This window comes from Lissotriton vulgaris, chromosome 4_1 (genome assembly GCF_964263255.1).
Source record: "Lissotriton vulgaris chromosome 4_1, aLisVul1.2, whole genome shotgun sequence".
Lineage (NCBI taxonomy): Eukaryota > Metazoa > Chordata > Amphibia > Caudata > Salamandridae > Lissotriton > Lissotriton vulgaris.
Genome location: NC_141691.1, coordinates 1293823702 through 1293848361, shown reverse-complemented (window position 1 = coordinate 1293848361; position 24660 = coordinate 1293823702). Strand labels below are relative to the sequence as shown.

The 24660-nt window shown below is 47.1% G+C and overlaps 1 protein-coding gene across 1 annotated transcript in view; it reads right to left on the bottom strand.

Annotated features, from left to right (window-relative positions):
- Positions 1-912: 912 nt before the first annotated feature.
- LOC147723142 (voltage-gated potassium channel regulatory subunit KCNG2-like) overlaps positions 913-24660 on the bottom strand; it is a 468998-nt gene continuing 445250 nt past the window's right edge. The window contains exon 2 of the mRNA XM_086965523.1: positions 913-3562. Coding sequence (XP_086821649.1) covers positions 2741-3562 — 822 coding nt within the window. The 3' untranslated portion in view covers positions 913-2740. The remainder of the gene's footprint in view (positions 3563-24660) is intronic.

The following is a 24660-nucleotide window of genomic DNA, read 5'->3' as shown; positions in this document are numbered from 1 at the left end:
CAAATTTGCGGATTTTTTATTTTTTTTGTGTTCGCCCGTGTTTCTGCCAGTTCGCGAGGGTTTTTACAATTTCGCAATTTGCGAACTTACCTGTCGGGTCGCAAGTTTTGCGAACTTGTTGTTTCTACGTGTCCAGCCTGTTTGGGACACTCTTCTTCATCACTGCCACTCTCTGTCACCACTGCCACTCTCTGACTACTCATGCCACCCTCTGGCCCACCCATGCCACCCTCTGTTTCATCACCACACCCTCTGGTTGTCCAGTGTACATTATTTTCGGCAAAGCAAAGCACACCTTCCCTGCCTCAAGTGACCTGAATTAATTTGGGGCTGATTAATGTGTCACAGAATATTTTTTTAGCTGGCACCTGCTTCCTTAGTGCGCCCTGATTAGTGATCTTTTGCACTTGCTAAGTGCTTTCATTGTTGCAAAATTAGTTACAACACCTGCCCTGCCCCAACTGACAATAATGAATTAGGGGCTGATTAATGGATTTTAACTTCCAGCCTGGCTCCTGCTTGTCTCCCTTAGCTGTAATTCAGGACCTTTGTGGCATATGTGTAACTATTCTGAGGTTCAGAGCAGGGTCACATAATAGTTGCAACTGGCAACTGAACTCTGGAGGGGCCCCTCAGGAAGCACTACAGGAAATGGCTACTAATGATGAGCCTGAACTTTTGAACCTGGTAAGTAGTTTCAGTTTTGCTAAGATCGTATTTCTGCAATTTAGCACTTATTCGCGGGGCGCGAAGTTGTACTGGGAAGCCGCGAACTCACGCGAACAGTGCGAGCAGTGCGAGCAAAATCCGCTGCTCGCGGATTTTGCGGGAGATTCGCGAATCTCGCGGATTGCGAATTTCCCGAAAATCCGCAAAATCCGCGAGCGAAACGGATTTTCCGCCCATGCTTACTGAATATGCATGTGTCACATTTGAGTTGTCCCTTATTTACTCTAATAACAAAGAAGCTTTCCAATATGTCTACAAGTTACTGGAGTACAAATCAGACAGTTCTAGGCAGTTTAACGAATTCCTCTTGCATCTGTGTTTAGTAAGTCAGCCATCGCTATGCTTTTTCAGTTCAATCAAAATGGCATTGCATTTCCCAGATTTCAGTGAAACAATGTCTCACCAGCATGAAAGCTGTGATCACATAAAAGAATATCCCTTTGCCAGAGTTGGGCAAATGGTGCAGCCTTTACTTCAGCCCTAGTAGAAGGATTCTGTGGTTGTAACAATGTTAGAAGCTATGCAGCTGTAATATTCAAAGCACTTTCAACCTACCCAAGACATGTTCACAAGCTTCAGTGAAATGTGTTTCCTTTATCTCTCTCCACCCAGGCACTTCTTGCTCTTAGATACTGGAAGGGAGGGTCAGTACATTAGTGCATGTTTCTACCCCTCCATTCGCAAGTTCTTTCTGCACAATACAGTGACAAGGGCTATAATGCAAGCAATGAAAATGGGCCTGATGACTTCTGTCAGGACATTGTATCCTCTGCAAACATCCACAGATGGAGATTTTAATCATACCAAAGGCACACAATCATAAAGGAATACTGGGGAGTCCTTTAGGTGTTTTTATTTCTTCACTAGTCGAACCAGTTGGAGAAAATATCAAAAGTGCTCCCTGGAAAATGGTTGAGCCCATCCTGGTTTATAGGGACCTAGATGAGAACCCGATGATGAAGCATGGTACCAATAGGATGTGGGAGGGTCAACAAAAATAACCTTCTGGCCTCTAGTTGGAGGCTTGAGTTCATCCAGACTTTGAACTGGCTGTCAGGGTTATAGGATACCTGTTGTCAAAAGTATATTAGTCAGGGAAAGAACATCCTGTACCCCATGGAAACCTTCCTTCCCTCCCTGGAAAAACAGTAAAAATATTTAACTAGTGAGTTTGTGGCAGAAGATTATAATTTTTGGGCTGCTTTTGGGCATAATTTCATGGCTGTTCGAAGCTCTGATGTTGTTTTCAAAGCGACATCTGAAACACACTAGTCTACAGAGCTGAAAAAACACAAAAAATAACACCTTACCATAGCTCAGTCTTGGTGCACTCTCTTTGTAGGCATCTAGAGAAGTGGACTCATAACGGAAGTGACATTCATTACATATGGCTGCATTGAAGAGGCATACACAGAGAAAAAAGCTTTCAGGCAATCTGATAGGAAAAGCATGATCACCCCTATCAGGTCATCATCAGACTCAAACACGTGCTTATCTGAAGGGGCGTGGAGGCCATTCACGCCCACCTTTAAAGAATCAACAACAAAAAACAGCGGCACTTTTACCTGGCGATGGCATAAATGAACCTCTTAGTACCTTTTACATTAACATTCAATTTCTCCCTCCTGAAACTAAACATGTATATACACATTGAATGAATGGCTGGCTAGATTGGAAAAGTTATGGTCGTCGGACGCCATTTTGTTTGTTTTATTCTGCTTGTTGCCTCTTTGTATAAAAGTACCCGTTTTTCACATGTACATTCCGTATGGGAGACACAGTGTGAATAAATTGGATTGTGCAGAGTGGAATGAATAGCAATATATTTCTTTTCCGTTTTCCATTCCAATTTAATAAACTCCACTGTGGGCTAACAAAGCATTTGATGTCTCTGTATAAATCGTTTTGGCGATTCCCCTGCAAGATCATATTGTACATGTATGTATAACACCCTGCTGAGCGAAGTTTGAAGTCTGAGTTCTGTTCAGGTTTGAGATTGCCTGTTTCTTTGCTAGTGCCTGGAGTCTTCAGGTCCACGCGTCTTAGTCGCCTCCACAGATCTGTCTGTTGACCGCTGCTCAGCCACACCAGGTGGGAATATGCTTTCGCCCTCTGGAGAGCTGTCAGTCTCTGAGAATTCTGGCCTTTCCTCTAACCTGTGCATCTGTCTGCTTGCTCGTAGCTGCTGCTCCTTCAGTTCTGTGTAGGAGCGAGAAAAGGTGTGGAAAATGGAGGTGACGGGGAAAGCCATGAGCAAGATGCCACTCAGAATGCTGGTCAGTGCCACCACCTGACCGGGGATGCTGCGGGGCACCATGTCCCCATAACCTACCGTTGTCATTGATATCACTGCCCACCAGTAGCTTCCTGGAATGCTGGTAAACTCCTGCTTGGCGCCCAATTCACTCTCTGCCAGGTACACCAGTGGGGAAAAGAGTGCCATGGCGACACACAGAAAGAGAAGAAGGAGCCCAAACTCCCTGGTGCAGCGCCTCACTGTGAGGCCCAGTGTCTGCAGGCCCAAGGAGTGGCGAGCTAGCCTCATGACGTACAAAATCCGTAGGGCTCGGAGGACGCGGAGCACCAGGCCTACTTTCTCCAGGTATTTGTTTCCGGCACCGCCGGGTTTTTTGTTTTCTGTAGAGGCCGCGTCTACGATGAGGGTGACGTAATAGGGCAAGATGGCCATTACGTCTATGATGTTCAGCGGGGTCCTCAGGAACATACATTTGCTTTCAGCCTGGATGAAGCGAAGAAAAAATTCCAAGGAAAACCAAGCGACGCAGATTGTCTCCAGGACAAAGATGTCGTAGCACTTCTGGGAGCATTCACCCTAAAGGAAGACAATAAAACAAAATTATGAACAATGAACTCCAAAAAAAGCCAAAGCTCAATTTGTTTATCGCATAAATAAAATAGCAGTCATGCACAAAACTTTCAACTGTTTCATGTTCTGAGTCCATATTTTTAGCCAATAAATTCGGGATAGAGCATGATGTAAGAAATTCACATGGGTTGGCTAGGCATCTGAAGGAAGACTGAAGGACATGAACATTTGTTTCTGGAAGAGAGAGATCTATCAAAAATGTATTATTATACCTCGTTGAGTCTCACAAGCTTGATTAGGTGAAAAATAGGTACTAGAACAGACAACATGCGCAGCCTTACATTGTCAATCCTTATCCTGGAGGCATTTTTAGTACACACAGCGAAATTGACAAACTTGAGGGGCTTCTCACTTTGATCACAGGGTTCATCCTTGAATCAGGTTTCATTGTATTCCTAATCATTGAATTCATAAGGCACAGATAAGCTTCGGAGTTTTAGACCCTCCAGGTTTTTCCTACTCTTCTCTTCTGCAGAAGGCTAGTAGAAGATCTTGGTTAAAGATGTGGGCATTCCAGAAGCTGGCAACTACTGCGACACTATGACCCCTTTTGACAAAAGGTGCCATCGAGGAAGTTCGAGAAGAAGTGAACGATAGGTTGGTCAACTTTACATTTGTGAAAATTGCCGTCAATTTAGAGTTGTATCCAAACCGTATAAGTTTGTCTAGTAACATTCTGCATTGAATGCAAACCCATTCAAATACTGCAATATGCGTATGGAAGACAGAAGAGCAGAGATACACTGGAATGCTGCATATTAGCTCGTATTCCCCTTCGGTGCTGGATTAAACCCAGATGAGGTCAATAGGCAGTCGAAAATGATATCCTAATATGTTTTTAATTTTACCAACCCACAATTTTAATAAACCAATTTTATTACACAAAACGAAACTTTAATAATTATTAATGTTATTAAACATTTTATTTTTATTTTAATAAACCAACAAAACGTTAAATATTTGAGGAGTACAATACATTAATACAGTATTTTCTCAATAGAGTCTTTAATGTAAAGTGTTTATTACGTTGTGTTGATTCATATGTTTCTATCTTTTGGAAACAATTTAAGAATGCTTGATTGTAATTTTCTTTTAAGATCAAATCTATATTATTTTGATCTGTTGTCACAGGCACCTAAAATGAGTAGGGCCCATAGGCCGGTGTCTACTTTGGCTCTTTGGCAATCCAGAACTGTTCTCCCTGTACACACATGGAGCAGACAACAGCACTGCGTCAACCAATACATTACATTTTACTTCAAAGCAACAGAGATCCCAAAACCAATTCTTAAAAGTCAGACCATGCCCAGCAACTGAAGTAGCAATTCATGCATTGTAACCAACACGCGGCTGTAGGGGTCATCGCACGTGTCTGAGGTCCTCAGGCTGGGAGGTTTCCTTGCTTATAATGATCTGTGCGAGCACATACTTTGCAAAAATGTAAATGCTAGGGCCCGGGCATTTCTCAAGAGGCTACTGTGGTTGGCGCCACCCACTATCCCTGCCATCAATGTCAAATACTAAGCATCACACAATACAAGTGTGATGTTTTAAACTATTCGAGGTCACAGGAAGGTGAAAGCATGGCTTGGTTGGACCACTGAATTTATGTTTTATTTTTATTTTAATTAAACTCCGTATTGATAGGCCCTGCTCAAACATAGACAGACAGCACCACCATGAGGCAGACTGTCTTAAATAAGTACAGGTGCTTAGGAATAAAAACCAATTCCAAGCCCTGTCAAACAGTGGCGAAAAATATGCACATCCTCTGCAACCCAGACCTCTCAGCCTATTTCTGAGAGCAGCAGTGCCAGGTTCACTTCACACGTGTAAGTACATCATGAACATCTGCAGCACTTATTCAGAGAAGGAGGTTTAAAACGCGTGTATTTATTCATGTGTATATGTATGTGTGTATGTGCAGTATGAAGAAAACATGCATTCTAAACAATGTATCGGACAAGCGAAAATGTAGGATTTAAAAATCATCCAGGACCATCTCAAGACAAACATAGGTAGCCAAGAAGTAGAGCTATATGTATCCTAGAGGTGTCGTGGCCCCTGCACTCAGCATTGAAGAAGAGGCAGGTGACTATTGAGGTGAAAGTGAAGAGGTGCTGACATAGCTAGTTTAAGTGAATTTATTTATGAGTTGTTTTAATTTCCAGCATTTTCCCCATGTTGATTGTGGTTTTGCAAAGCGTCTGGATGCCCTGCCAAGTTCTTCCCAGTGCTTAATTAAAAAAATAGAATGAAATACCCGGTTCCAGTGCTTTTCTGAGGCGTTGACTAGGCGCTTGAAAGCTAGGGTTACTGAAATCAAGGGTGCTTTGCATTGATTCCACCACACGGCGCTTTGTTCTTCCACCTCCACCTTCTCCCTTTAATTAATTCTATCGGGTTCTTTTTCCTCCTGCTTTAGTCTTTTGTCACGGTTTTCATAGCTTCCTTTTTTTCCCTTGCGTGCCCTTCTCTCACTTGCTCTGGATTAAAGTTTGTTGATGAAAAATAAGTCAAGAGTTACAAATTGAGAGGCCGCCATCTGCCGCCACTAGCACTAATTGAGGCGCACCCCATTTACTGCTTTGGTAGAAGCAGATTTGTGGAGCTGTGGGTCTCCCGAATCTCTGATTGACGCTGGCCGAGCCATGGAAGATTCTCGTAGTTTATGAACACAAGCCATAGGCACGTGAATCCCAGAAGCATGGTCTGAACCTCAGCCCCAGGCTGAGGTGGGCGGCTGACGCCTCACAGGCAGAACACACCTTCAAAAAAGGTGGTAAATCGTTATGTCTGGGCCTCTTCCAGCGGGTGCAAATACCTGAGCCCATTTGCTCTGCTGCTTTTTTAGGTCTCTCGATAGGCAGCGCTTGCGCTGCCTCTCTCTGAGACTTCAAGTAATCTGTATGTTACCTGAAACTCCTGGCACTTTCTCCTGCCATTTGCCATTTGTTTAAAGTTGGCAGGTCTCCTGTTAGCTCGCTTTTCAGTGGCTGTTGATCGGATACTGACTTCCGTGTAGTCCGGAAGCAGTGGCGCCTAACTACTGTTGTTCTCCGCAAAGCCGCACTACTCCTTTTGAATGCTTCCCCCTTCCGCTTCATGTTATAGACCCTCCACCACCCTTCTAACGCAAATGCATGTTCCCCTTCATTAGACCGCGAGTCTGTTCTTGAAAGGACTGTGCCTGCCTGCGCGGGGAAGGCATACCACCCGCGGTTTGTGATTCCCAGACATACTGCCGCAGCTTTTGGCGTGTGGGACAATGCGCTGCGGCGTCGCTTAATACACTTCTTTTCATCCTGCTGATGACGGCGGTGGAAGACGGCTGCTGTAAGCCCAAGGCTTGTGATTCCTGCTGATGTTGGTGTGCGGAAGAGAACGTGCTGCGTTGCCACATACATGTATTGTTATCCTGCTGATGGCGGGGGACATTGCAGTGCTGGAAGGCATACGGCCCACGGCTTGTTTAACTTGTGTCCACCGTTTCATCCACAGTTCGTGCACCACCTTCTCAAATCCGGCATCACTGTTTTGTTTTAACATAAGTTTCCAGTCTAGTACAATTTCAACAGTACAGCCGAATTTATACATTTGCCTGCATTTTTTACATTTATGCACTTAAAGTGCACACGTATGGCCCCATGGAGGCGCTCTGTAGAGCGTTTAAGCCAAACAAGTGCAAAAGTATAAACGCAGTGTTTAAATGTTGCGGGGTAATTTCTATTCTGCTGCTTAATACTGTGGTTTATGTGTGGGTGGACATGCTCACTTTAATGTGATTGTTTTCTCCAACATTGAATGTTAGGCACATTGTGCTCTTACGTGGTAGCAGGCTCCCGGCTCTTAATATTGTTAGTTTACTGCCCGGTAAATAAAAGCTTTGAATGAGCTCTGGCAGAGGCACTGGGCTTTGTTTACTGTTTGAGGAGTGGAGAGCCTGGGTTGCTGTGCTCCTGTCCGCAGCGCAGAACGCTGTAAGAATAGCGTCTTTACGTTTTGCTTTAAGCAGGGGGATAGGACCGGTCAGTTGCCACAGCTTGATGAGGAGTTCTCAAAATACACCACGTTAATTGCGGCTGCGCGTGAAGTTTCTTGGCGAAACACCCCCCGGATGACGGGTACGCCACGTCTTGTAGTGTGAGTAGAACATGAACTCTTAAATTCCACACACAAATTTCAGGAATGTCGAGTTGTGCTTTTTAAGTGACATTCATAAAATTATGCCATCATGACGCAGAAGCATTTGCTGCAAAATTGTACTGTGGGAGCTTGGGAACACAGTGTACAACCAAAACGCACGCATCCATTAAAGCGGGCTCATCTTCAGCATTCCATGGTATGTGCAACTATTGTTGTATGTCATGAATCGCAATGAAAGCAAGAATAAGCACTGGCAAATTCCAAAGCTCTTGATAGAAATTCTCTGGTCCGTGGCAGGAATAGGCTTATCAAATAAAGTCAAGGGTTGAAAGCGGTGTACCAAAAGCCTCTTATGTATATTGTTAACAATAGTTAATTATTCTTAAATAGTTGATTCTTTCATATGTGCTATCAAAATTAGACCCTGACCTCTGATTCATATAATTAGGCTAAATGGGGGAATGGGGCGTGGCTTGGACGCCGGAGGGAATGACGGCGTGAGCTCGGAGCTCCGTGCCCGATCCCCCTTATCATCCTGAAAAACGGCATGGGGACACCAGCGACTACCCTCATCTGTACGCTGGAGGCACCCCTAGGAGCACACACAAAGCCAGCCGAGAGGGAGTTAGTGGAGAAAGGAGAATAAGAGCCGGCGCACGCAGGAGCTCAAGATGGTGGACACCGCCGATGCCGGGGAGAGCTGACGGGCGGCCTCGGCAGTGAGACGCGTCCCGGAGGGGGGCACGCCCTGGAGAGCGCGGCGGACCAATCGGTGTGCACAGACGCTGGAGCGGTGAGCCCTAAAGCCCCAGTTCGCAACATCGATCGGTACCTATGACGAACCGGGCTGGAGGAAGCCCCGCAAGATGGCGGCATGAACTGATGAATGGGATCGTGGTACCTCTGCCGCTGTCGATGCCCTGAGGAGACCCTAATCAGTGGAGGGATGGACGGGCAATCAGGGAACTATTTGATATAGCAGTGTGCAGGCAGGACTGGTATAGCAATCAAGGGACTGGCAGGAGCTGGGAAATCGACCCGGCATAGCAGCGGAGGGGGACGTGCCCATTGCCCCTGCGGAGGGGGCTGCAGCTGCCGTGCGGGGGCCTGGAGAGAGGAGAGCCGGGCCACTGACAGGGGCCAACTCGAGGACGACAGAGGAAGCCCTGAGCGACTGAGGCGGCCAGCGGGCTCCCAGGTGACGAAGGCGGAGGGGCGCAGCGCGGCGAGGACAGCGCAGCGGCAAAGTTGAGTGGAACGACGGCACAGTGAGAAATAACGGAGTCGGGGCACATGTGAATGAACTGAGTGGCTGAAGCTGGACCGGCAGCGAGCGAGGAGATACAGAGCGCTGGTGTGAAACGTGGAGCCCACCCGCGACGGGAGCCCCAATCCACCCGCAGGGCAATGATCGAACCGCGAGTTTGAGACGGGGGAAGTTCGACGGGCCCCCGCTGATATTGGAGGAGCGCACAACACCACATCGGCCTCCCCCCTGCAGCTGTGAGGTCCCAGAGGTGGGCCACGACACGGCGAAGTGAGGTAGAACTTGAAGCGATCTGGGGGAGTGTGGCTGGTCGGCGAGTGGAGGGGTGCAACGTCTGAGCAGTGGCCGGGCCCTCGGGGGACTCCTAGATTCGGGAGCGCCCACGGATCACACCGGGAACAGCAGAAGTGCATGGAGGCAGTGGGGGATGGGGCTGGCGAGCGAAAGCACCGACGAGACCGCCCGGAGGACGGAGCACAGCAACAGGAGGAATCCTGGCTTTGCGAAGGACCTGGGAAGAGCGAGAAACCCGCGACCCCTCATTGTCACCAGCGAGCGCTGCGGGAATGTCCCGAGCTTATGAACAGCGGACCTGTACTGAGAGGAGGCTGCCCGGGGGCTGGGGAGGCCTGAGGAGATACCCCGTGGCTGATGTGGCGCGAAGGTGTGTGGGAGTGGCAGACAGGCCGATGGCGGATGGCACAGATATCCACCTGATGGAGAGATCGAGCACGAGCGAGGTAGAGCCCTGTACGTAGCACAGCTTGGTGAACCGACAAGAGAGCACAATTAGGACGGGGAGTATCCACGGTGGACCGATCCATCTTACACAGCACGGACCCGACCCTAGGGAACAACAAGAAGTGCGAAATCTGAAGGCGCTGGAGATACGCCAGCAGCAAAGCACCATGCAGACCCGGGTGTACCTGGCAGCAGAACCCCGGGAGAGGGAAGGAAAACAATACAAATTGGGAGTGGAGGGCCGAGCTTGTCTGGGGCGGTTCCGTGCACTTGGAAATCAACTGATATTGATACTGTCCATTGAGCACCCAGTCGGGAAGCCGCGAAACCGACGGGGATAGCCGCTATGGGCCCACACACAGGAGTAGACCACGGAGGCATCCTTAAGGCTGCAAAGTACATTGAGAGCACCTGTGCACAGGGCAACTTGCAATCATGGTGAAGAACAAGGGGAAGACGGAGGGGGCTACAGCCTCCGAAACGCCGGAAGGGGGGTCCTGCGGGGCCCACAGACCTGCAACAACTACAAGACCGCATACTGGAGGCTATTGCGGCGACGAGAGACACTCTGCAACAGGACATTGCACAAGTAGCAACAGGCTTGGGCCTCCTCCGTGCTGATCACGACAAACATAAAGACAGAGTAAAGGACACGGAGGATACCTTGCGTGAGCTGACCCCTGCCCACAAATCTATGGAGGGGAAGCTAGCGGACGCCTTAGACCGAATACAAACACTGGAGAGGAGGGCTGAGGACGCCGAAAACAGGAGTTGACACAACGTCCGAATAGTGGGCATTCCAGAAAAAACAGAAGGGGACGATATGGTTGAATACCTGGACAACTGGCTTAAGACAACGGTGGCACCGGAAGGCCTCTCCCCATTCTTCACACTTGAACGTGCCCATCGCGTCCCGACTAGACCGCCTAGACCGGAACAGCCACCAAGACCGATTATAGCCAAACTGCTGCACTATAAGGACAGGGACTTGCTGCTCCAGAGAGCCCGAGATGCGGGGCCATTCCAGACAGCGAACAGCAAGGTGACACTATTCCCTGACTACACCTTTGAGACGCAGCGGATGCGAGCCTCCTTCTTGACCATCAAACGAGAACTAAGAACTGAAGGCATTCCGTACTCTCTGCTCTTCCCGGCGAAACTTTGGGTGGTGATAGGCGACAAGGCACTTTTCTTCCTTACATCAGCAGATGCATGGGCATGGTGGACACGTACAAGGCGGGCACGACGGGGCCAAATTCCGAGAGGAAAAGAATGAGTGACAACGCAGGTACGGAAATCACAGAGACTACGCAGAAGGCGACAAGGCTCTCGGAAACCCACTGCGTCCCAAACGGATGAGGAGAGAAAGGTGGTAGAAACACTGTCGAGATCTGATGCTTCCCCTTCCAAGCAGGGCACGAATCGGAGGACCACATCTCGGGCTCGGAGACGGACCAGTCGGAAATACACAGCGCCAAAGGCCCGTTGGTAACGCCGCAGACGTCTGAAGAGATCTTGAGCCTTTGATACGGAGGCAACAGACGGCGGACACTATTTGCGTTGGGGGTATTTAAGAACTGAAAGGTAATGCAGATGGGGGTTATACACCGGGATGTCATACCGCTGCTAACCATGGGGGATCAGTGGGTGCGGGGGGGGGTGATTGCGTAGCTACCTTCCGATCTGAGCCACACTCCACTAGCCCTTAAGGCACTCACGGTTACGACTGTGATATAGTTGGGGGGTTGAGAAGAGCAACTGAGTTTGGATGAGAACTGATAGCTTGATATTGGGGCCAACAGTTCATCTCCTTGTACGTGGATGACTTATTGTTATTCCTAGAGAACGTGACAGAAGCGTTGGAGGGTGCGGAGAGACTGCTCACGCGGTTTGGAGAGCTTTCGGGCTTGAAAGTTAATTGGTCTAAGACATGCCTGTTTCCTCTGCAACCGGATACGGCACGGCCCGCCTACCGACCCCTACTCAAATGGGAGCCTACCTGCCTGAAATACCTAGGAGTATACGTGTACCACACGGCAGCAGATATGCTGGAGGGCAATGTGGGCAGATGTCTGCGGGCATTGAAGGGAAACATGGCCTTCTGGGCCACACTCCCGCTCTCGGTAACTGGCCGCATTTCTTTACTGAAAATGATTGCCCTGCCGCGACTTCTTTATTATTTTCGCACCCTACCTGTATGGGTACCTAGCTCCATATTTCGTAGATTGAGATCGCAACTGACCTCGTTCCTCTGGGGCTCGGGAAGATGTAGAGTAGCATTAACAACGCTCACCCGCCCGAAGGACGAGGGTGGCCTAGCGTTCCCGGACTTCGAACTTTACTATCTTGCAGCTCAATTGCAGCTCTTCACACAGGAGGTGGCGAGGGTATCCCAAGGTCCGGAACACGAGAGAGACGGGGGGCACTTCCACGGCATGTCCTAGCTTATATAACCTTACAACAGAGGATCGCCCTTAGAGATTTAACACTCGAAGAGCAAACATTCTGGCTCTGTTGGAACCGGTCCCAACGTCGCGCTGGCACACGACACCCATATGCTCCAGAGATCCCACTTGGAATGGTAACTGTGCTCCCCCACGGGGGGGATTGGTCGCAGTTTCAGGTCTGGGAGGACGCGGGGATACAGGTGATTGGCGACCTCTACGAGGATGGAGCGCTCATCCCGTATCAAGATCTTCAGGAGCGATTTGACCTCCCACGAGGAGGTTACCTTCTGCATGCTGCGGTGACTGGGTCCATGCAAGCACATTGGAGAGGGGGACTCATGGAACCAACGTAGACCATGGCCTGCCAATACACTATGATGGCGGCCGGGACTTATAAGGCGGTAACATGCTTGTACTCCAGAATGCTACGGGAGAACCTGCCGCCATTAACGGCGCTAAAAGCCAAATGGGAGGCAGACCTAAACAGGGAGATTCCGGAAACGACTTGGGCTCTAACAGTGCGGCGGGCACGGAAGAGCACGAGAAATGCGTGTTTCCAACAAATTCACTTTTACGTTCTTCATAGAGCTTACATGACTCCTGGTAAAATCAGGAAATATTTTGGGGTGACCGAGGCGGCGTGCCCGCGATGCACCTCAGCGGGAGTGGAGTTGGCCCATATGTTATGGTCCTGCCCTGACCTACAGGAGTACTGGCGAGCGATTGGTGATACTCTAAACGAGGTACCTGACAGAACTATACAATTTGATATGGCGGTCTGTATATTGCACTGGTTCCCACACACGCCCAAAAACAAGACCACAAGTAAATTCATAGACATGGGTCTGATTCTGGTCAAAAGAGAAATTACAAGACTTTGGAAAGCGAGAGTGGGCCCCACGCACAGGCGATGGCTCAATGAGCTCCTGAAATGGGCTGCTTGTGAAAGCACACTTCGATACCAAACTACTCGTAGGAAACCAGACGTTAGGGCACTGGATACGGCAGCAGCATGGGAAGCGTTGGTACAGGCCCTGAGAGATAGCACACTGCAGGAAGACGAGGAGGCCCCGAATCCGGACGGCAATAACTCCCAAGACACACCGGGCACATCACACACCTAGATAAACATGAACTCCTGAAAATACCCATAGATTCAGGGTTAAAGAGCCCTCCTGCGTGGGTGGTGGGATTTGGGGGGGGGGGGTTGGGCGTTGGGGAAAGTTCAAGGGAATTAAGGAGGAGGACGCAGAAGAAAATAAAAAGCAGACACACACACTCCTAAGCGAAAGGGTTGTGATTGCTAATATATTCAAGCTTGTAACATTCTCCTGATTGACGCCGCCCGACCTCCGGGTTGTGGGCCTAAAGGCTGTGCACGGAGCTGAACAGAGGCAAGGGCAATGTGAAGCCAGGGATATAATGTATGTATGGAAATATCCGATGTTCTGTAAGTCTGCAATAAAAATTACTTTAAAAAAAAAATTAGGCTAAATGGAGGACCCTCAAAATCTTGCGCCACAGTACAACTCCACATGCTTCCCTCATAATAACACCCTGGCCTGTACCACAAGAAAAGGTAATAACTGCATGGTATGTCTTGCTAAGCCTTTATTTATAAGGTGTGCTCTAAAACTACCCTAAAGTGGCTTTCCTGCCCAGTGTGAAAAAATGACTTTCTTGAGGAGGAGTAAAATACTCAATCTGTTATTTCTTCGGAAGCAACCTTTTATTTATATATTTTTTTATTTTGCTCAGTCAATCTTCAACTCTAGCTTGTTGGTGTGGTTAGCTTGTTTATTTATCCAAAAGTGGTGTTAATAATTTAGAAGCTTAGGAATGTACTCTAAGCCTGGTTTGTTAATTAAAGCATCACAGCCGAATTTTTGAAATTTCTTTTTTACAAGCATGACCAAGAGAACATTATAAGAGATCAAAGATGTGAACAAGTTGCCCATGGACACCTTTGGGCAAAGAAATGACCAGGGAAATAAACAGCCATTCCCCTTTCTCCCTCTACAAATGTAGAAGTTGTTTTTCTGTTCCCATTGGTAATTCCTTATTCTTAGTCCTCTAGATAGTGCTGCAGCTGTGTCTCCGGTCATAGTGGTAATTCCTAATTTTCAATCCTCTAGGCAGTGCTGCAGCTGTGTCTCCGGTCATTGTGGTAATTCCTCATTTTTAGCCCTCTAGGCAGTGCTGCAGCTGTGTCTCCGGTCACAGTGGTAATTCCTCATTCTTAGTCTTCTAAACAGTGCTGCTAGCTGTTTCTCTGGTCTCATCGGTAATTCCTCATTCTAAGTCCATAGGCAATGTGGCAGCTGCATCTCTGGTCTCATCAGTAATTCCACATGTTAAGTCCTCTAGCCAGTACTGCAGCTGTGTCTATTCATACATCCACTACACTCCAAACCAACACACATAGATAAAAGACATTGTCATTTACAACGGCAATAGCTCTAACTCTGACAAATGCGAGACCTATTGCATTGCAAATGCTTGTTATTTCCTGGGGCTGATTTTTATTTAACAAGATTTGTCACAGCCTTGTCCAGGGGCGTAGCTAGAGCTTGTGGCGCCCGGGGCTATCCCTCAGATTGCCGCCCCTTGGTGGGGGGGTGGAATGGGGGGGGGGTGCTGGGGAAAAAGGACGGTGAGCACACTGGATACCACACCCTCCTAGCTGTCTACCTCAGTCAGCCTCTTCTCCTGAGGCTTGTCCTCACCCCCCTCCCAATCATGCCTCATTGTACTGTAATGTTATGTGCTTAAAATAGCCTTGCAACTTACTCTCAGCCACAGGTTAATAATAGCTGGTGGCGCCTTACTGTAATCAGCGAATTGATTTTTATTAAATGGCTCAATGTGTCTTTTTTTATAAAAAATTACACTTTGCGGACGAATTGTGATCCCTAGCTATGTGTGCCATTCCATTTCTGGTGCTTTCCGGCTATTTTAACATCTTAGAGTTTCTTGTTGCTCTAATGGGTGTAATTTCCTAATATTAATATGTTTCCCTCGTTTTCATTGCTTGATTTTGTTCGGGAGAAAGTGTCACTCATAGTAGTTGGAAAGTCACTCATAATTACACTGACATTATAAAAATGTCACACATAGGAATTTGAAACCTTGGCCGCTATGATGTCATTCATAATTACAATGAAATTCTGAAAGTGAAAGCGACAGACATAGCAATCTGAAACCTTGGCAGCTATCATGGATGAGCCACAGACTCAGCCACCCACCCCTCTGAATCTGCTTCTTTCCTCTTACCTCACTGGCTCCAGGCAGAGTCTATGTATTAGTACTGAGTCTACAGTGCAGCAGCCAGACTCTCAGTCCAGAGAGCCAGTCCAGTAAAACGCCCAAAGCTGTATAAAGTACTGCCCCAGGCCAGAATTGACTCATCACGACAAGAGCGTAGCGTTGAAGTGCGTAATGCGACACTGCTACGTTCTAATCGCGAGCAAGGGCTGGCCAAAAATGTCATTTCAGGGCCGTCATTGGTAGCGCTCGCCGTGCACGCTACAAGATTGAGGGCCCTGGACACAGGGCGGGGGGTGGGGCGACAACGGTCTAGGAGTCCGAGAGGACACAAACGTGGGATTTAGTTAAGCCGCGCTGCAGCCTGCACTCCTTCTGACCCGCGTTGGGTAACTTCTGCACAGTGCACACAAACGCGGGACTTAGTTATTGCCAAAAACAAGTCCTGCGTTTGTGTGCACTGTGAAGCAGTTACCTAACGCAGGTCAAGGAGTGCAGGCTGCAGCGCTGGCGGCTTTGCACTTTTAAACTACGGCCGTGGGTGGGGGCGGCACTGGAGGCCTGTTGTGGCCGCCTTTATAATTTATTTGGGGACCAAATAAATTATAAAGGCTGCCGTGACAGCAACGGGCCTCCAGAGCCGCGCGGCCGCGGCTGCCTCAAAAATGGTGCCGCCTGGGGCGGATCGCCCCCCTAGCTACGCCACTGGCCGTGTCTAATGTTGTTGATAGAAATGTACCCTGGGGCTGCATAAGAGTGCAACAATATGGCCTCTGCTGGGGAAGTGAGGGCGATGTCAGTGTGTTCATGACCTCTCTTATTGAGTTTTTTTTAAAACCCCGCCCCCTCCGACAACAGCAAAGAAGTGCATTCTGCATATCTGGGAAGAGAGGAGCTGCCACCAAAATATGCCACGATCTGGCTTTCACTGGGCCTTATAGTAGCTAAGCGTAACATAGAACAAAACTCAAACATCTGCATAAAACACTTCTGTTTTTTTTTTTGTTTAACCTTAAGTTCACCTTGACTCATACTTCAAGTGGGAATTATTATCTTCCAGCAAACAGGACAACTGATTCAGCAGAAGATTAGAGCTACTGTCTAACTACACCGGCGGCTGAAGGTAGGAGTAAGTTCCTGATTTACAGTTTGGTGGACAGGATACTCAATCACAATTGTGAAGGATATCCCATCCACCTTATCACAAGTTCATCATATCATTTGGCCCTTGAAAGATTTCCTTCATGTTTGTGGCAGAGTAACCCATCCATCAAACTCAAAATCAGGCTAGGAATTTCCGTTATGTTTGCGATGGATTAAGATGTGTACCAAACTCCAAATTAGGCCCCAAGTAATCTCTACAGAACCCTCACTTCTCAAATCTTTGCCACACTTTACCTCTTCATACCATGATCAGTACTGATTAGTGCTGGGCGGTGAACCCCACTATATTTCATCTGTTTGAGAAGTTGGAGCACATGGAGTTCCGAAACTCAGAGCTGAGTTTTTTTCATCGATCATCAATGTCAAGTTGTTGACCGTGAGTGAGGAAAAGCCATCTCCCGGCAAAATTTCTCAACGCGGCCGGTCAAATTTCTCATTGCGGATGGTCGCTACCGCTCTCATTGAGAAACCTTCTGTTCGCTTTGAAGATCTACTAGAGCAGCAAGAAAAGAAGCAGCGCCCTATTGCACTGCACAGGGTGTCGTTCGTGCTGATTTTACAGTGCGGGACAAGCACCAGGAGCTGAAAATCAATGCGATTCAGTTGATTCATTGAATTAACTGCATGGTAGAAAGTTTTTCTGAAAACAAGATTTACATTGGGATTTTCAACAACAAAAATTCGTTTTTTCATCCATTTAAAATAATGCCAACTTTGCAAAGTGGCAAATGTCGCGAAATAGGAGTTTGGAACGTTTCAAAACTTTGCCGACCACTATCTTGCACCTGTGGGGCACTAACTTCCTCTTCAGTCATCTTAATTTCCCAAATTCCAGAACTCAATTAACATAACATCCTTTAGCCAGATGACCCCTAGGCACATATTGTTGGAACAATGGTAACAGCTAAAGCTGGTAAAAAAAAAACTGTACAGCAGCATTTTGTAGTGCAAATTTGTGAATTTCTCTGATCTGCACTCACTTGCAGTGGAAGGAAAAAAAGTAAGAATAGACTGATAATATCTCAGCAAACTGAAAATCACAGCAAAATTACTGGGTCACCCATCCCAACAGACATGGTATAGCCGGTGAGGCATGGTGGGGCTGGGAAATCTACCAATGGGCTACCAGTGGGTAGTTGGAGGGGACCAATTGATATGATCTATTCTGATTGGTAGACAATCAAATTTCCCGAATCTGCAGGCACTTTTCCCAGGTTCACCCTTGAGACACGTTTATGGTTCTTTTTTGCCCTCTTATTTGTTTCCTGGATAAAACTGAGAAAAGGGTCAGAGTCTGCCTTTTTTATTATCCAGCAAAATATTTCACTTAGCCCTAGAAATAACTAACTCAAGAGCATCCTTAATCTTTGTGTCCAATGTTACTATGCAGAGCAAAACTGGTAGTGTTTCACAAATTGCCATCTTTTAAAAAAATTATTTTTATGCAAAAGACCCACACATTCAAAAGGGGAGAATAAATTTGTCTTTAGTTATTTTCCAATTACCTGCTCACAATGAGTGTATTGTAATATTTGTTAATATAGTCAACAACACAAAATATATATTAAGAAATAGGCAAACATGGTCTTAACAACCCAGGTCTTTAGTTTTACATCTTGTGGTAGAGAGGTAACATAAATACACTTTCTTACCCTACTGCTAAGGATCCACTAAAACCCCATACATTCCTGGCTGCCTTGTGGGGATCTATAGGTATGGTGGGTGGTCTTCTGCCGGAAAGATGCAAGTGATGGCCTCTGCTGATCTGGTGGTCTAGTAGAGTTCCCGTCAAACTACAAATGACTCAAGTAAACTTAGATGTATCCCTCAGCTATGCTGAATGCAATAAAGACGGTATATAAGAAAGGGTTAACCCAATTAGTCAAGGGGACCTGGGTAATTGAGTATTAGAAAAAGAGAGGTCCCAGACTAGGAATAGATTTAGATTCATAGAAAACTTCACTTACAAAATTAATGAATATACAAGAAATATATCTCAGTGGTATGGTTGTTTTTCTTCACATCATACCCACAACCTACTATTGGTTATAACAGTATTCAATCAATTACATTCGTTGGTTAATTATACTTTGTTTTGTGCCCACGCGCGCAACAGGGCGGGGGAGTGGGGAAGTGCTGGTGTTGTGAAGGAAATCTGTGATTGAGTGCAAAAAAAACTCATTTCATTAAAGCTGAAGGTCATTTAGCAGAGGCTCCAATGTGTGCTGGTCATGAAAATGAACGTAACCCATATTATCTAGTCCCCCAGGATATTGCAGCATAGATGTGCAAATTTTGAGGCACAAAAATTGACATTTTGCAGCATTATTGCAGAACTTTATTTTACTTGTAATCATTCCTTTTCAGCCTTACATCAACGCGTGAACCTGGGAACCTTGCAAGCTCTATTCCTGTAGAAAATAAAGATTCCTAAACTTCTATCTACGAGATTCAGAATTAGAAAGTGCCACCTCGGAATAGACTTCAGTCGCTCCGAAAGTGGTTGCCCCATAACAAATTCGTTTTTCACTACAGTGAGGCCTACCTCTTCCATAGGATAACACTGGGTTACCTTATTACATTTACTAAGTGCTTATGTTTGATTGGGAGCTGGTAGAAAGTCAATTTGTGTCTGATAAATTGTAAATTAAAATCCTCTTCAATGTTATAGTTGGATGACCATTTGGTGCCTGCAGCTTGTTCGTGGGTCACATGACTGGGTGTGAGTGGCAGTTGGCCTTTGTATATTTCTCCCAGACATCAAAACATTAAAGCCACTGGATGGGTCATCTCAGGCAGGATTGGGGGCAGGGCTGTGCACAGCCCCAATTGCATTTTAATAGGCTGTGACCTGCTCTCACAAAAAAAAACTTCACACTAGCCTATTGTGCCTGCCGACAGACTGGGAACAAGGCAGGAAGGAAGGAAATTCCAGGCACTTCTGTGGGGGAAGCCTCCGTAAGTTTCTTCCACTTCAAAGTGGACACCAGGTATAAAAAGGGGCTACTCAGACTCACTCTTCCGTTCACTTCTGGACCTGCAGAAGGAGTTGCAGAGTACTGCCTGCTGCTGGGGCCTGCTGTATAATTCAGGAGGAGTGCTTTGCTGTACCAACAAGGTCTGAGCTGCTGCCTGCCTTGGGCTCTAGAGGTCTGACCTGCTGCTTGAACCCTGCACTTCTACTTGAACCCAGGGATTCCAGAGTGACTCCAAGAGCTAATTGGCTTGCCTCCTGTTGAGAGCCTCAAGGACAGAATAGGCTTGATCCATCTTCAATCTGCACCTGGACCATGCCTGAGTGAGTCCTGACCCTTCAGGTTGTGTTTCTCCAGTCCTGGACCTTTAGGAGTGGTGATAAAGGTGCCCAGATAGCCCAAATCTAAAACTTGTGAATTAATTTTTTTGGGCCACGAAGTGCTCTGAAAACCGAGACGAAAATTGGACATACATGCTCGTTGATCCACCTAAGGTTCACCACCAGTCGGCCTGACTTCGCAGCAGGTCCTGCTACGTTCTTCTTCTTCGTGGCAAATTCGGTCCAGTGACTCTTTTTAGAATGGGTATCTGGTCTCATGGAGCTTTTACCATCTGTAAAGAGACTAAGTCCGAAAGTAGGAATCCACGGCACCATCGTCCAGCGGTTCCCCAATGACGTTGACTCCTTCCAGGACACTGTCAGTTGCCTTGCCTTCTGAACTTTATCTTCTCATTAATTTTTCCTTGAAAATTCTTCCTAATCCAAAGGTAAGCTATGACTGGGCCAAATCCACTTAGGGACTCAATCGGGTTGGCCATCACTTTCAACTTTGCCCCATTATTTCACAACTAGTGGTCTGCATTTGGTGCTTTGATCCTTTAGGCATTATTTTTCACTTTAAACTTCAAAAAATCATAACTCCGGTTCTACTGATTGGGTGTTTGTTGTTTTTGGTGTCAAATAATTTTTTTTAATGTACTCTATTTTTCTAAATTGGTGTGCCATAACTAGTGTTGTGTTTTCACTGTATTACTGATTAAGTGCTAAATAAAACTTTAAACATTGCCTCTAAGTTAAGCCTGCCTTTTGTGCCAAGTTACCAGAGGGTTAAGGACAGGTTATTTGGCTCCTTTTGTGGTTCACCCTGACAGGGATTGTGGCTGTTACTTGAGAGGGTCTCACACCATCCTTAACCAACAAACCAATGCATCTCAATGGTGGGATATGATACTGTAGCGAAACTAGAATCCCATTCCCTTTGATCACAAATGACATTATAAGAAGTGGTGTCACATGACCTTTAACCCCAATGAAATCAACATTGGATCAATCAGAGTGTGATGATGAACAAATCATAAGATGTGAACAAAAAAGTGCAAATGAATGAATGACTTGCTTGGGAGTTGCAATCGGATATATAGTGGTAACAGTGTCAATCTATTGTGACCATGCCACACGGTGCTGTGCCACACGACTGGCAATTGTTTGTTGGTTGTACTGGCTGGTCACAGGGTCACAAAAGCACATACATATGTACTATATCCAAATGGAGGTAATGTTCAAATATTTGAAAGCGTTCTTGTGATTTCATCACATCATGATAACTGCTTCTCACCGACCTGGTTGTGTTTCTGTTAAGCAATCAAAAAGAACATTACCTCCATCCTATAATAAGGTCTTGTTATAAATGTAAAGAATTTTGTCTGTTAAATGTATAAATATCCTGATATACTCTTGTCGCTGTAAAATTGGATGATCAATGGTTCAAGGTTAGCAACGTGGAATGAGAATTGGTAATGTCAGAGGCCCCGATGAAGCGACATGTGCGCGAAACACGTGTTGGTCAGTTTTTGCATTGTCGCTAAAGAATACAAAAATGTTCTTCAAATAAAGAATCCTTACGGAATCCACTGTCTTATCTGTTAGACCTCAAACCTGGTCCACTTTGCTTATGATATTGATGCGGGGGTTGGGGGATAGTGGCACTCATTTGAGGTCTTTGTATCTAACCCTCAGAGCCTCTGCATCCCACTCTAGCTCCTCAGTCACAAGAAGCTCGGAGCTGCCTAACCAGGGATGCGACCTTACCCCATGATGCACATGTAGGGAGCACAATTTTTTTTGCAGTCTTACATGGCACAAACTTAGCCCAAGTGCACTGCAGCACTTTACAGGAGCACAATATTACATTACATAAGGTCGGGTTCATTTATTTTAAAGACACAGGGAGATAAAGGGGTTTGCTCAGACTCACAAGATTTGAGCAGATGCTGATATTTAAACCTGGCTCCCCAGTTCCAAAGTCGGCAGCTCTGGCCTTTTACTTTGTTTTGAAAGTGTTATCACCCATATCTGTAGGATCAGTTATGGGCTCACAATAGTATGTTCTTTTTTTCAGATGTTGTAAGGGATCAACATGCTGATAATACATAACTCCAAAGTTGTTCAAGAAACGTTGTAAAGCTGCACTCCTGACCATAACTGCAGGGCTTTGTGTCCCAGTCCTCCCAGTGCTCACCACCAACAGCTCTAAAAAGTGCTGAGACTGGTCCATATTGGGCTCTTCATTTTTAGGTCTCGGCTAGCGAAGGCTGCGCTTGCGCAGTCTCACTTGTGAGATCTTATGTCTCCTAGTAGTGGGATTGAACCCGCCCCTCTTCTCCATTGGCTGGCCTCCTAAACAGCGGCCAGCCATTGGAGAAAAGGTCTCTCTGACGTTGCGTTTTCACTTTAAGCCCCGTCCTTTTCGGATTGAGGGGGGTATTTTTTTTGTTTCTTTCTTCCTCTAGAAAAACACGCCCCCCCAGTCCGAAAAGGACGGGGTTTACAGCGAAAACACAACGCCATGGCGATTGATTGTTATAAGATGGCCGGGCGTGAGTAAACGAAGAAGCAGCACGAGTAGAGAAAGTTATCTTGTTGCACAAACGGGATTAAACCATTCCAATCAGGGAGTCAGGCAAGGTGACTGCTTATTACCATGTAGGGCTATTTTTGGACTCCATAAGCTCATCTGCTTCCCCTCCCACCCTTCGTTCGGTGCAGATGCAGATGTGAGCCTCTCCCTCCCCCATTCCCCAGAGCCTCTAACACTTCCCTCCCTGGAAGCGCTTCGCTCCTCCTCGCCCCAGCGCTCTGAACTCAGGTGCAGTCTGTGTGCTCTCCTCGTCCCAGCCCCTGTCGCATCAGAGATAGTAACAACACACACTGTCCAATCCCCTCCCCCCCAACACACACACCACCCTGCAGGCTGAGTAGATGTACAGGAGGATAGCTCATCTAGTGCTTCCAACGGAGTTCATAAAATGAGGCACACCAGCACTTGGTGTTTGGGCACATTATTCAGTTGTTCTTATGGTAACGGTAGGGGCACAAGTGTCTGCAATGTTAAAAGGCAGAAAATAACCTTATCGACAAGGAAACGTTTTTTGGCAGCTAGATTATCTCCTGCAGCCCACGCCCAGAGAGACAAGTCCACTTACAGGCAGTGCAGAGTGTAGGTACAGGCAGGCGTGAGTACAGGTACAGGCAGGGGTGAGTACAGGTACAGGCAGTTGTGACTACAGGCAGGTGTGACTACAGGTACAGGCAGGGGTGAGTACAAGTAAAGGCAGAGCCGGGTACAGGCAGTGCTGAGTGCAGGCAAGGGCAGGGCATCTCACCCCGCCGTGCTGAGGTTCACAGATGTAGGAAGCAATCGCCCCGTATGTAGCACATAGTGTAACACTACCACATAGGGACGTAGCGCAGGCCCCTGTAGCCCCTTCGGGGGTTTGGGGGGATGGTGCAATACTTCAGGGGCCTACTTCAACCCCAGGCTAGTGAATATCTGTGAGATACATGAGGCTCGGAGCCCCTTTTCACTTTCGTGGTGGTGGTGGGGGTGGCACATCATTTTGTGTCACGCCCTCCTCGCCCAGTACTGGGCAGGGATGCGGGCAGATAACTGCCCCTTAACCCCTCTTCTGTACCAAGTGAAAGCCCGGGTGCATGGAGTTGGCCACAAACATCTTATGAGTGGAGATAGCTCCCCCCATCAGTCTGACGGTGCTGCGCCCTGAGGCCATGAGAGGGTGTGGCCTAACGGCCGAAGCTTGGACTGGGGATCCTCCACGTTCCATTTCAGTTGTGCACTCAACATTCTGTGATTCTAGGGGAATCACCTAATCTTCCTGTGCCTAAAAAAATCTGGCCTTTCATAGCGTATCCTGGTACTCATATGAAGCGCTGTAAAACCGTTGGGCAAAACAATACCAAGCATACAGTCCCTCCTCCGACCCTACAGCTGAAGAAGTCAAAGTCCCACCCCTCGTCGACCAGCACGGGCGAAGATGCATGCATACAGTTCTTTCCACCGCACTCTCTCCTGACTGTAGACACAGACAGAAACTTCCTGCCTCATTGCTGAGCCAGGTAACAGGCATGCAGCGCCCTGCCACTGTACCCCCGGGGGCTGAGCCCGATACAGGCAAGTAAGAAGTACCTTTCTCCAATCACTAGCCCAATGCAGACAGTATCCCCTCCCCACAAACAAATCCATCTGATAACTATACTCACAGAATTAAACTACTCCTGCATGATAGGTGGTAACCGGTTATGTATGTGTGGACGTGGTCTCCAGGGAAAGGGGGAGGGGCGGGTGTGCGTGTCCTCAAGAGGAGTGAGCCTGTCTTGCATGAACGAGTTAAAGAGGGAGACTGGATGACACAAAACTGGATCGGAAGAGGACTCAGTGACTCGTAAATTAAATGGCATTTATAAAGCGCTACACCTGACGAGGTGTTGAAACTTAATTAAATACTATAAGCCGTTTTACCATATGTGCTTATAGTATTTGTATACCTGGATATAAAGGGGTAAATAAAAGCTTCAGTTTTGATTGCTGGCCAGATGTGTTTGACTATAACAACAAAGCGTGCTTTCAAAGAGATTGCTCTGCCTGCAAGCTCCCAAGGGTGCCTTGCATTGTTCTATGAAGGATGAAGGGCTTTGTCGGCCCGCCGGACTTCGAACACTCGCTAGGGCGCCCAGTCTGTGT